The following is a 13,655-nucleotide window of genomic DNA, read 5'->3' on the forward strand; positions in this document are numbered from 1 at the left end:
GACTTCATAATTCCTGATATTTGCAGACAATGTACAGCCACCGGGTGAATCCGACTCAGATGTGTGCGTCTGAAAAAAGCATTAAAAAATGAAATCCCACAGGATCAAGAGCTTCAATTATGTACTGGTGCTGAAGCTCAATTTTGTCCAACCAGAGCCACTTTTGTGGTTTACCCTCCCAGTCAGGTGGCACTGTGGTGGAGAACTCATTTGACCTTCGTCAAGTAAACATACGGAGAGAGTGGCTACACCACGGGATTGAGGAATTTCCACCAATGGCTCAAGAGTGATTAACAATAGGCAACTCTCATTTGCGGAGGGAGACAATGTGACTTTATAATTTGTGCAATTGACAAACACCGAATTGCGTATCAAATTTGCTACAAAATAAAAGCTAAAGGCATACAAAACGCATTTTCCGTGCAAGTCTCCTCCAACCTGCACTGCGGCACAACGGTAACGATTTGGCACGAATGAAACGCATCGCCGCCTCCAGCGACTCGTCCGCCAGATCAACCTGTTTTCCACTTCCACATATCCGAAGCATGTCATTTCACCGTTTAACGGACGGGACACCTTTCACAACGCCAGAGATGACGGCAGCAGCGATACAAGCGAGCCGCAGGGCTCCGTCAAGCCAAGGCCGCCGCAGGGGGCTAATGTGTCACAAGCAAGGATACATGCTCGTGACCGGGGAGTATTGTGGAAGGGTTTATCAACGACGGATGTGGGTTCAGCCGCACACCGCATGTCGTATAATTATGTTTTCACGGTGAGCTTCTGTGCGTCGCTTTGTTGCCCCAAGCATTGGCTGAACCTCACGCATTATCAGTGGTTGACCGCAGGGCTTTGTGGATTTCAGGGTGGTAGGATGGGGAGGGGTGTTTGTGGGAAACATGGCCCTCAAAAAGAGTGTGCTTGGGAAGTGAGGGAACGGAGAGTGTAAAGTAAGCATTTAGTCTGGTGAGACTGTGGATAAAATGCTCGACTTGCAGTCAGAACGTCGCAGGTTCAAATCCAAGGTTCAAATAACAAAATCCAAGGTTCAAATCCAGGTTCAAATAAACAAAATCCAAGGTTCAAATCCAGGTTCAAATCCAAACGACTCGGCCCATCTTCTCTCCCGGGTCAAATGGTCACGCCCGGTGGTCATCTAATTTAGTGAAAAGCTGATGCCTGCCATGGGAATGTGGAATCTCCACGACTGGTCCAAGGCCAACAATGGGAGTGAGCATCACTTCACGCTTCTGTGGATGGGGAGACAATGATTTAACTTTCGATTTAAAGCTTTCGTGACTGCAGGGATTCATCTTCTTGGTTCTTTCGGTAAAGTCACGTAGAAGGGAAATAATAAAATAATAAAAATAAAACATTATAAACTAATTTTCATGACGTTTCGGCCACAACGCAAGCAGCCGTCCTCAGGTGACCTGTTCTTCACCTGAGGACGGCTGCTTCTGTTGTGACCGAAACGTCGAGAGAATCATTTTATTATGTTTTATTTTTATTATTTTATTATTTCCCTTCTACGTGACTTTACCGAAAGAACCAAGAAAATGATTTAACTTTAAATTTTAATAGGGTCCTTGGTTATCATTCTAAAAAGGTGACTGGCGTACAACATGCCCGCTAATGCCTCACAATGACAAATGTCACAGTGCTAAGAGTGCAGTCTTAACGCCTGATGAAAAACTAAGAGCGTACAAGCAAACTAATTGCATTAGTGCAGGCAAAACATTGTTCCTGCCAAATGAACGTCGATGGTAAGTAAAGAAACGTCATCTTAAAGTGACAATTTGTTTAACTAAAAAGATATTTTCTTTGAAACAAACATTGGCTACAGTTGGTCGGGTAGACACTGAAAATCAAAGTATATAGGCAACCTTCCAAAAGGCTGTCTCTCGTATATTTAATACATTTCCGCATCGTGGTGCCGGCAAAAAAAACATAACTAGGTGGGGACTTTATTTATTTTTTTGCCATTTCATTTGGGCCACATGCCGGTGATAAATCAAGCGTGATGTTGCACACGGCACGGCTGTGCGTGAGGCCCCACTCACTAAGATGGATGCTTTAATACCGGATCTGTTGCCACTTGGCTTTTGAGCTAAAAACTATATTGAAGATATAATTTTGTGTTTCCTGCACAGGGGACCTGGGGACAGAATACAAACTCACAAAATATGACATGGCGACATCTCAATAACTCGATACTCGCATTTGCAGGATGTGCATACGCAGCACACAAAGACAAAGACACACACGTCCCTCTTCAGTCAAAGAAATTGATTGTCACCTTGTAAAAGTTCCATTTGCCTACCCTGTCCTATTCACCAACCCAGCCAGGTGGCATTGTAACAATCGGATAGGCGCGTTTCAGAATCCGATTCGCAAGTGGACTCATCCCATCATTCCACCGGGGTGGATAAAACGAAGACCCACTTTTTGGAGGAAGTCGACAGTGGTCGTACTATGGACAGACTATTCATACTTACGAAATATGTAAAAGGCTTCAATCACTGGCTCAGATCCACCGTGAGAGATGAGCATCACTCAATGGTGACAGTACCCCGGGTCACCCACTTATCCGGCATAGCCTCTGGGAGTCTTACGTTAGATTTACAGGAAAGCCCTGCTTTGCAGTGTTTGGGCAATTAATTAATGAGCATTTGGCATTTGGGGGTGAAATGCTGAAAAAAAAGGTAAATGTATGCACACGAGCGGATAACACTAAAAGATCGTGCACACAGGTCAGAAACATATGATTAAAGACCACAGCAGAGCATGAGAATTGCAGCTTTACAGATAATCCTGGGATGTGAACATCACATCCCTGATTTAAATTAAAAACCAATGAATATATTTTTAAATAATATTAGACCATCATTTTCTATTAAATTTTCAGGGACTTGCAATGATCAACTTGCAATGTCACATGTAGGGGGACAGCTCAGAATCAAACGAACGTCCTAAAAATAAAACGGCAATAATAAGGCCAATATCTACGAAATAAAATAAAAATTCCTTTTGCTTTAACAAATCAAGAACAAAGAGCGTCGTAGTTTTAAAAATATTTTTTTAATTTCATGACCAATTACAGGCTGTCCTCGACTTACGAACAACGAGTTACTATCCTAAGAAACGTCCGCAAGTCCATTTGTTCGTATCTCGGAACTCTATATTCAACTGTACACACGGTCAGTGTTATAAAATGTGTTACAGTTCAATAAAGAGAAGGATCGTGAAGCTCATAAGAAGAAATATTGTACATTGTAATACTGTAATGAATCCTGTCTTGTAGATAAAACATAAAATAAAGTAACATGAAAAGAAAGAAGTCAGTTTTATTTTCACTTACCTTGAGTGGAACGGCTGTCGTACATTATGCGGGACGCTGGGACTCATTACGTCACGCAGAGGGTTGCCCCGCCGAACAAAATAGTTCACAATTTGGATGGTTACAAAAAAATAATATCTTATGGCCATTCCTTCGTAAGTACGGATGTTCGTAAGTTGAACGCTAGCAATCTCGGGGACTGTCTGTATATCTCGATCATGCTGTCGTGAGTTGAAGAACATCCTTTAGGAACTCTATCAGGCAGCAGAATGAGTGTGTGCCAGGAGCATGACACCATGATAACTACAACACTTCTAGATTTGAAGCTTTCATGACTGCAAGGATTCATACTCTTTGTTTTTTTTCCGTAAAGTCACGTAGGTTAACGACAGCACTCCCCGTGCCCCTCTACCCACACCACACAGGACTGCTTCGCCCGAGTAAAGCAACGGTAAGTCAGTCAACCAATCTGGTTACTGGTGTCAGCCCTCAGTCGGATTGAGCTTAAATAAGTAAAAAAAACAACTCAATTGTAAATGACGTTCTATGTTTGAGTAGCCATTTGGCGACTGTGCTGAAGCAATCAGCTCTCGCCTTGAGAGAAGGAATGACAGCGGGATACGAACCCAGGTGTCCACTTCTATGGCTCAGTGCACCAATTGCCGTTCACCCCGCCATAACCCCCGCAGCCACCACATAGCTGGTACTGCTTCATGTTACACGGGGGCTACGTTGGATTGTGATTGGGCTATTACTGGTGTGTCGGTGTTTTATTGTTATAACATTTTTTTCTCACCTCTGATGTACGGCGCTTTGTGATTAGCAATTTGAAAGGTGCTTAATAACACTGAGTTTATTATAATAAACAGTTGCTGTGTTGACGGTGTGTGCTAGTTCTATATTTTACAGGGATTGTAATGACTATCTGCCAGACAGAAAAAATTAACCTCCACTCGTGTTACTTGGCGGTGGGATTTGCATTTATAAATAAAACAGGGAACGATTTTCACAAAATGCATTGTCAAGCGAACACTGTGGATGTGTTCGCTGCTTTGAAATGCACGGTGGGTTAAACCAGTCTCATAAGTGAGGCTCGCTGAGAATTGCTTCTGGTCCCTCGAGATGAAATAATCGCTGCTAAAATAAACAACGCACGGGTGGACCAAGTGAATATCAATTACCTGTAACTGCGCGTCGCTCAGCGAGTGCACCAAAGCGCCACAATGCAAAGTGAATGGAAAAAAATAATTGAAAGTAAAGTTTGGCAGAAGAGAGTTTAGAATGCAACTAATAAGGTCACGTATCGTGTGAGGAGCCAGCCGCGATCCTAATCTAGCCAGTTTGAATGCGCAAGCAGCGTCTGTGGTATATCGCAACGGATAAGCGTTACAGTGAAACGCGCGTACACGCGCTTACACGCGCCCGCATACACAGACACTATTACCAAGACACGATCCTCCTGTGTTTAAGGTATTCATACATGTATTCATCTATGTCGGAGTCGATCTCTGGGAGATGTAGGCCAGGTTAAAATGCAACGTGCTGCTGATGATGTGTGGCAGGGAATTGGACCAGAGTAACCAGGATCACAGCGCAGCACAACGGACATTGTTGTGTGTGCACATGGCCAGTGAATTTCACTGCACACCCCAACTCATTATTCTGATGACGCACCTTTTGTAAAACCGAAAATAGAAAAGTCTGAATCCCAGTCAGCAACAGCTGCCTCGCACTCCTTTGCAATTATAAAGAATGGCGGCCTGCTGCAGGAGGCTGCTACGTGTGGGGCGTGTGAGCAGTACGGAGAGAGGGCAGGATAATGAGGCGGACACTAGGGTGGCAACCCGGTGTAGGCAACCGAGGGGGAAGAACTGAAACCAGAAAGAGGTGGTGAAACCGTGACACCAGACCTTTGAAGTCAGCTGTCGTCTGTGAAACGTTTGCAGGAACTGGAAGAAGGGAGGAAGCGACGGAGAGGTGTGGCCGTACACCAACCGAATTGGGCACGGTGACCTCTTGACTATTGACTTGCCTCTTGCTGCAACGTAATGAGAACGCTGTGCTAATGTGATGTCTGAAGACTGAGCAGGGACTTAGTGAAGATGCACAGGGCTTAACAAGGACAAATGAGGTGGCACATGAATTGATATTTAGAGGTAAGACGCTCGCTCTCCATGGGACACCCCGGAGCGAGCGGGTTGGATAGACGCATTCATTAGCACTCAATAGCACTAAAGACTGGGTCATAGCGTTGGCTGCAACGCAGTGCAAGATACAAACACACCATCTTGTGGCACAGGGAGAATGTTGATACCAAGCTATCAGTGTGAGTGTAAAACAGGGCAGCATGTAGCAGGAAGATATAAACAAAATCAATCAAACGCAATGGAATCCTATAGAGGTATTGATGTGTATATATATTGTATTATGAGATATACTGCATGAACACTCGTGAGCTGGGTTCCCTTTTGCGTGGACCTGCCCTGTGTTGACCCAGGAAAAATGAATCTCGCACACATCTGGCCATACGAGGTCAGCCACTCCACCCGCGAGGTGTTAGGACACCCCGCCCCTCCGAGTGCTCAAAAACTCAGCGGGTAGTGGTGTGGAAGGGCACTTAGCTCAAAATCAGTTCGACATGAGTTCGAATTCTAATCGCGGCTAGATTTGGCACAATATCCCTGAGAGATCAATACCAAAAAAACTACATTGTCGAAAGTGCTACGGAGATTCGGGGCAAAGCCATAAAAATGTGGAACTTGCACCCCTGGTTCCAAATGTCAACAGTGAGGAGTAGCACCTATTTCTCTTTTTTGAGAAGTTGATGCTTTGCCTTTTAACTTGTCCTGAATGTAAAAAAAGGAGTATCTGCCTTCAAAATCTATAATGTTAGCCAGAGTACACGCCACACTCAATCCACTCAATCGAGCGATGGGGCAGCTTTTATCTCCCGCGATGGCAAGTCCACATTCCCATGGCGGGAGCTAGATATTTTCCACGTGTTGACATGTACTTATGCAATTTGAACTTATATACCTAATCTATTTTACGTATTTATTTTTAGCAGTGATTTTCTTTGGATGCCTATACTTTGCACTCAGATCGTTTTTTTGTATTGTTTGTTGTTGTAGCTCATCGGATTTTTCCAGGGTAAATAAAGGTTCTGATTCCGTGGGAGAGAGGGGGTGTTGTGGTGGGGTCGGTCAGTGTTAGAGGTGGACTCTGGATGATGGGGGTGGGGAGGTGGCCTTACCAAGGCATCGAACACGAGGCGGTCGTAAATCTCACTCTCCGAGTTCTCCATCATGATGTTGAAGAGTGCGTCCAGTGTGTCCTGCAGGAACTGTTCACCACGGCGGGAGGCCAGGGGGGAGGGGGGGGGAGCAGGGCGGCAACGTGAGGCGACACGAACAAGCACAACAACCGCCATTCCCCACTAAGTGGCGGTGACATCACCACGACGCTTGTGCCAGGCTGTGTGCACTTTAAGGCCACGGGAAGTGTCGAATGCCCCCGCTGGCAGGAGGTCACGGGACTGACCCAGGCGCCATGGGTTCACGTCCACCGACCACACGCAGCAAGAGGCAACAGGGGCACACCACGACGAGGTGCGACACGGCGCGTTGCAGGCCCATGAGCTTCTGCTCGTCGGGAGCATAGTGCGAGCCCTTACCTTGACCACCTCCTCGCCGTTGACCTTCATGAGCTGCCTCAAATTGGCCTCCAGGATGTTGGGGTTGGAGCGCCACTTCAATAGCCCAAGCAGCTCCACTGTGAAACAGGGACCACCACCACCATCATCATCATCCGCTGTATGTTGGGGATTTACTGATAGCCTAATAATAGTACCAAGTAAATACTAAAACCTGGCAAATTTTGCTCGTTGCTTATATTAATTATCAATACTGTGTGGATATTTAACGTTTTATTTGATCTGCAATCACTTCCTTACTTATTAATGATCTCAAATACCCCTTGGTTCTGGCACCTTGAATGTACAACTGCATGGGAGACATTATACATAATACAAGATGATGATGGTGATGAAAATGTAATTGTCACCCTATTTAAACAATCATGGGGCAGTGCTCATTAATATCGATGGCCCTGAGCCACTGGCAGACATTGCACATTCCTACGGCAGGTTCCAGTCTCTCCATGAGAGAAGCCATTTGACTTTCTTTCAAGTGATATTCATTGTATGAACCATAGAATGGTGATGAAAAGTGGAGTCTTGCACCATCCTGGCCTAAATACATGGCCACTCGTAACCTGTAATCCAGGCCGGGTGGAGCTCAAAAGAGGGCACTCCAATTAGCACGGTTGACTATGTACGGTGCGAAGGAAGTTGAACATCCATACACACTCCACTTTTTGAAGGTCGGTTTGCAGTCAACTCAGCCCATCTGAGTACCACTTAAGTGGGAAATCAACAGCATTTATCCTATGGATAGAATGGGCCCCACGTTATACATGTGGAATTTTCCATCACTTGTTCAATACCACAGATAAGCACTGGCGAATTCTTGTTTGAGTAAAGATATACTTTAACTTTCGAATTACAAGCAGGTTAGAGCCCCCAACTAAGACACCGACGTCTCTTCTTTGAGACGGAATGAGACAAGAGATGCGTAATTCTTTGTAAATATATAAAGGTCACGCTCGCCCACGTATGTAAACATCTGCCGGTTGCTGTAAATCACGCGACAAACAGACACGCGGCTTCACAATTTCACACGCATGATTTGCTCACAAATTTAACGGCAATGCAACTTGAGACATGACACGAGAGATAAAGCAACGGCCAACACACGTTAGAGCACCACAACACACTCGGGCACTTTTTAATTAATTTTGCGACAGACAATCACTAAGCGCCACACATGATTAAAAATCAAAAACTGACGAGACGAGACCCGAAACACGGCAACGACTCGGCAGACGGGTGACCGGTCGGTCTCACCGCCGCCGCCAAGTCACAAACAGATTCGGGCATCGCGTGGGCGGAAAACGCGGTGCACCCCACCCACCGTTCTGTGTGAGCTTGGTGGAGCACACGAGCGTGGAGATGTAGAGGCGCTCCTTGCTGACCGCGAGGCTGCTGGCGGGCAGCGGCTTGGACGGCGACTGCAGGGTGGAGCGGTCTTCCATCGACGTGAGGCCCAGATACGCCGACGCGTCCTCCAGCTTCTTCGTGTCGCCCTGCGGGGAGCGAGCGGGAGAGGGCACGAGGGTCGAAGGCTTGAGTCTTCTTGCCTGGCAGAGCGATGTGGGGGGGTCGCAGCGAAGAAAGTGTCCGCCGTGCTGGCTACACGGGTCAGTTTAATCATTTGAAGCGCATCCCCCGATCGAATGAGTGAGAGTCCACGCTCATCTGAGTCTCCGGCTCTTAAGGGGGCGCTGAAATATCCCCGTAAAGCATTTAACAGAATTGTGCCCCGTGTGTTAAGGGAAGACGGGTTAGTGAAGAAATACTTCATGGAATATCTGCTGAAAAATTATTGAAAGTCACGCAATGTTATACACTCCACGATGAGATTTGTTGCCGCGTGGGGGTCAAACAAAACTTTTTTTTTTATTCTCAGAGCCAGAATTTTGTCAAATTAATTGCAAAACCAGTTTTAATATGATGGGATTTTTGTGCAGTCGTTGGTGATCAGGCCAATATCATAAACTCGCTACACTTGACAATCTCAGTTAATCACGGGTGGATGCCCAGAATGGAATCCAGGATCTTAGTCAAGGCCAGCTCTGTGGCTCCACTTTCCAAGCCACCCGGCCACCTCAATTCACTGCCATTTTTAACATGCAGGGTGTGCAAGGCTATCGATGGAAACGGTCACCATTGGAAAATAATGATGCAATCTTTTAACTTGGGGCACATCACATTGAAAGGCCGCTGCTGATTTTGCATAACGACAATGCCTTTCTTGTTATTTCAGGCAGGTTCGCAAGGCAAAGGTGAGCAGAGAGTTGAATAACACGGAGAAAAATAAGAGTAATTCCTCCCGTGTAATGCGAGGACCCCCCATCAGTGGTGCAGAAGATGTATCACTGCAAGAAGATGGACTACTCTCCCTATATCACAATCTTACTCAACTGTAGTGCATTCATTACGACTTATCGAGCTGTCACGGCAGACTTAGAATGCCTACAGAACCCTGTATTCCACACCGGATGTTGTGCATTAACTTGCGAAACTGTTATAAATCATCCAGCAGGCCCCTGTCTTCACCCACCCTCCCCGCCGTGCTTGGGAGACATGGCTCGTCTTTGTTTGCACGTGTGGTGTGTGTTCGCGTCTGTGCGTCGTGGGTAAAGGTGCAATACATAACGTTTGCTTAATATGCGAGGGAATTGTGCAACCTCTGCGTGTAAACGTGCACACGCGCAGTGTGCGTGCGATTTGTGCGTTGACAATTAGTGAATAGCGTACGAGTGTGACTGACTTAGTGTAATGTGTCGAAATGTGTGCGTGTAGTGTAGCGTGTATTTGCGTCATACGTCAGGGTGTTGTGTGTGTAATGTATGCGCTTACGTAACGAGTGCGTGCGATGTGCGAACGGTGTCTATATCTGTGCGCAGCGTGTACAACGTGTGTATCGTGTGCACACGTGTAGGTGTTTGTGCGTGTCACGTTTGAGCTGCAGCTATGTAACGATGCATCAATTCAGAGCAGAATCGATCGTGACACGCAAGATGCGCGAGCACAAATTGCGCGTGACAAACGATTCATATTCGCAAATTGTGAAAATGATCCGATAATGCTACATTTAATATGACAAAGAAAACCTGTGAAAACAAAAGCAGGAAAAAAAACCCAAAAACAATGAAATGGGAGAAGAATGAAAACATTATCAATGCTCAAATCTGATTTGTGAACCCACATCGTGACAATTCATGAAGTTGCACGTGGAGTTGACTCGTGACACGCCACTCAGAAAACGCGTGCGTGTAACGTGCGCGCGCGCGTGTGTACACGTGAAGCATGGGTGTAAATGTGTGTATTGAGCGCGTGTGTAATGTGAGTGCAATAAGTACACGTAACAATGTGGTGTATGTGTGTGTATAAAGTGTGTGCGCGTGCAGTACGTGTGTATAACACTCGTGTAGCGCGTGTTTGTGCGAAGTAGAGTGTGTGCGCACAAACGTGTAACGTGCACAGTGTCATGTGTGTATATTGAACTTCTTACGCACCGTACGTAGCTAATCGGAGGTGCGGGGAAGGACACCAAACTATGTATAAACGTTCCAGAGTTGTGGACAAGTTATACTGAAGAACTGCATGAAAACAACGGGCAGTCTTGCGTCAACTTTATTTTCAACAGCGTCACCAGTCGCAGGGATGGACGCACGAATACACGAGTCGACTTAACAATGGGGTCTCTACCATTCTGTACGAAAAACGTATTCCTGTATCCCCTTTCAAAATGCTCTGCCTGCCTCCCGTGCGTAGTGTGTGCAATACATACTAAAACGTTGACACATTTAATCTGTACGTGCACCTTTGCGCATTTATATAAATTTGTGTCTCATTGAAGTGGAGGTAGGTGGTGACATCTGCAGAAGTACACGGCACGGTATAACGTGTATGTTGCCCGTGCAGGGACTGCGTGCGTGTCGGTGTGTATTTGGAGATCATGGCCGACAACAGTGGCAATTACTTCAACTGGTCCCGGGCTTCCCCTTGGTCGACTCGGCCTTACGCGAGCGCTCGGTGCAGTGCGTAAACATCGGCATCGGTGCTGGCCACCCAGCCCAAGTGTGCCGTGCCCACCCTTCATAGGTGCTCGCGAACGGCACTTGCCCAGTCAGCTCAAGGTCATACGGGGGTCGTTGTCTTGTATTCGGAGCGCTGGTGCAGTGGTTTGTGAAGTGTTCCGTGACACTTGCGATGTCGGTAAAAATTCCCAAACATGCGATGCTGGAGAGAAAAGTGATATCTGAACCTGTTTTGTGTCTCTGCTAGGTCAACTCAGCCTTAAATTAGCGTGATGTGATATGAGAATGTTGTGTGTATAGTGCGTAGACTCTCAGCGTGTGTAGAGTGTGTGCAGTAGGCATGTGAGTGTAACGACTGCCAAGTTGAGTGATGCCTGTGTATAAACGTGCTAAAATAGTGTTAAAAGTGTATCAAAAGATATATTAAGACACAATGTACAGACTTCTTTAACTTTGCTTATCAGCACAGTAACCAGTCACATCGATGAACCTATTCTAATGCACGATTAGACTGAACAATGGGATTTTTCTCCAATTTCGTGTATGAATGTATTTTATTTTCTAAATGTTCTCAAAATGCCCTACCTGCCTCCCGTGTGTAATGTGCATAAGTAACGCACACCAAAACCTGTACAAATTGTTTTTTTATGTATGTGTGCCTCTTGCGCATTTATATCACTTTGCGTCTGGTTAAGCGGAGATAGCCCGTGACTTCGTTCTAAAGATATATGAGCAAGAAGTATGGAATGTGTTGCGTGTGTGCGTTTAATGTGTGTGTCGGCAGGTGCGTGCGAGGACAGCGTAAATGAGTACCTGGTGCGGTGTGTAAACATCGCCACTGGGGGGGCAGCTGGGCGTGGTGCTGGCCACCCAGCCCCTCGTGTGCCGTTCCGGCCTTCATAGGTGCTACTCGCTAACAGCACTTGCCCCAGCAGTCTGTACAAGGCTATGTTCCTTGCGAGGTTGGTTCAACTCCCTTGGGTGACCAAGGCGGCTACGCATGTCGCCGGTTACACTACCCCCTTAGGAACTGCGCCGCCCTTAATGAACGCTCAGGGCATTTGCTGGTGCTGTCTACGAGGCGTCACGGGAGGTCTTGTCTGTTGGCAGCCAACGACGCTCCGCTGCTACTGTGCACAAGGGAGGGCATGCTGCTCCGTCAGCACCACTCTACAGCTGCACAGCTGGCAATGCATGCGAGCGAGCAAGCACCGTCAGGACAAAACGACGCTCGTAAGGGCAACTCGCACAAAGTGTCGCGGCATATCAACTTAGCTGCTCAACGGCTCCAACACCAGACTCGACACGTAAGTTTAAAGCGCAAGTTCCGTCTCCTCGTTCGGGCGAGTGCTCATCGCCACTGGCAAGCCCTGAGCTGGCGTTGGGGAAGTCGACTTCACAATCGGGGCTTGCTAATGGCACACAATCCAGCCAGCTTGAAAGGTTGCCAGTTCACACTCGGTCGAGGGTCAGCTTTGCTTTTCGTCCCTTCGGCGTTCATAAAAAATAAATATATATCGAGACCATATTTTAATGGAGAGACTTTTGATCATCATATGAATATGCCAGAGCAGACAGGTGGTACCACCTAAGGAAGCACATTTTTAGTAATGGCCTCTTATTTGTGCAACAAATAAGAGTGGATTACTTAATAACCCCACTCATTTGAAGTAGATATTGCACAATTTCCTGTGCTTAGCCACAAAGAACTACGAAAAGTCATGCCAGCTCAGGTGGTAATGAAGAGAACAAACATCTGAATATGAATTCCTGCAGTCACGAAAGTTTTAAGTCAAAATGTATCTGTCCTGGGCTCATGGATTACACCTCTACCTCAGAGACATCAATTGATATGAGCACCGCCCCAGTGCGCTCATTTGAGCAAGCCAACACTTTGGCTTGATTCCGAACAAGAAGCTATCTTTGACAGGCTTACACAGAGCCCAAGCGCAAAAAAGAGCCATCAATCTTCGTCTCCGTGCACAGGAAGGCCAGTCCAGGCGACGAGCGTGCAAGCAACCGTATTACGCGGTGTAATCATTGCCCAATAGTCCGATGCGGCTATCATCAAAGCCGTTATTATCGGCCAACGCTGCCCGCGGCGTGCGCGTGTCGCCAGCCACCCCCCCGCACGCGCTCGCTCGCTCGCTCTCTCACAAGCGCTCGACGTCCCCCCAGCGCTCGTTTGCGACAATGCAAAGCCGGCGTCGAGGCTCAATCTGCCAGGAGAGCATCTGCTGCGTCGAAATCTCACGCCGATCTCCGGGTCGTCGCTCCGCGTCGTGAGGAACGAGACGGAGCACAAGGCAACAACGAGCATCTGAGAGGGCTACGGGTCGCCCTCGGTTTTAGGAGCTCAGAATGAGAATCAGAATCTTCTTGGTTCGTTCGGTAAAGTCACGTAGAAGGGAAATAATAAAATAATAATTATGTTTTATTTTTATTATTTTATTATGTTTTAGTTTTATTATTTATTATTTCCCTTCTACGTGACTTTACCGAAAGAACCAAGAAGATGAATCCCTGCAGTCAGAAAAGCTTTAAATCGAGAATCAGAATATTTATCTCTACTGGAGGAATCCGATGAGTTATAAAG

The 13,655-nt window shown here is 46.6% G+C and overlaps 1 protein-coding gene across 1 annotated transcript in view; it reads right to left on the reverse strand.

The window, feature by feature from the left end:
- Positions 1-13,655, reverse strand: part of LOC133343304 (dedicator of cytokinesis protein 1-like) — a 316,745-nt gene that overhangs the window by 251,582 nt on the left and 51,508 nt on the right. The window contains 3 exon segments of the mRNA XM_061552782.1: positions 6,591-6,680; positions 7,011-7,108; positions 8,368-8,539. Of these exon segments, the coding sequence (XP_061408766.1) occupies positions 6,591-6,680; positions 7,011-7,108; positions 8,368-8,539 (360 nt within the window).

This window comes from Lethenteron reissneri, chromosome 17, assembly GCF_015708825.2.
Source record: "Lethenteron reissneri isolate LAM-NWPU_2019-01 chromosome 17, ASM1570882v1, whole genome shotgun sequence".
NCBI lineage: Eukaryota > Metazoa > Chordata > Hyperoartia > Petromyzontiformes > Petromyzontidae > Lethenteron > Lethenteron reissneri.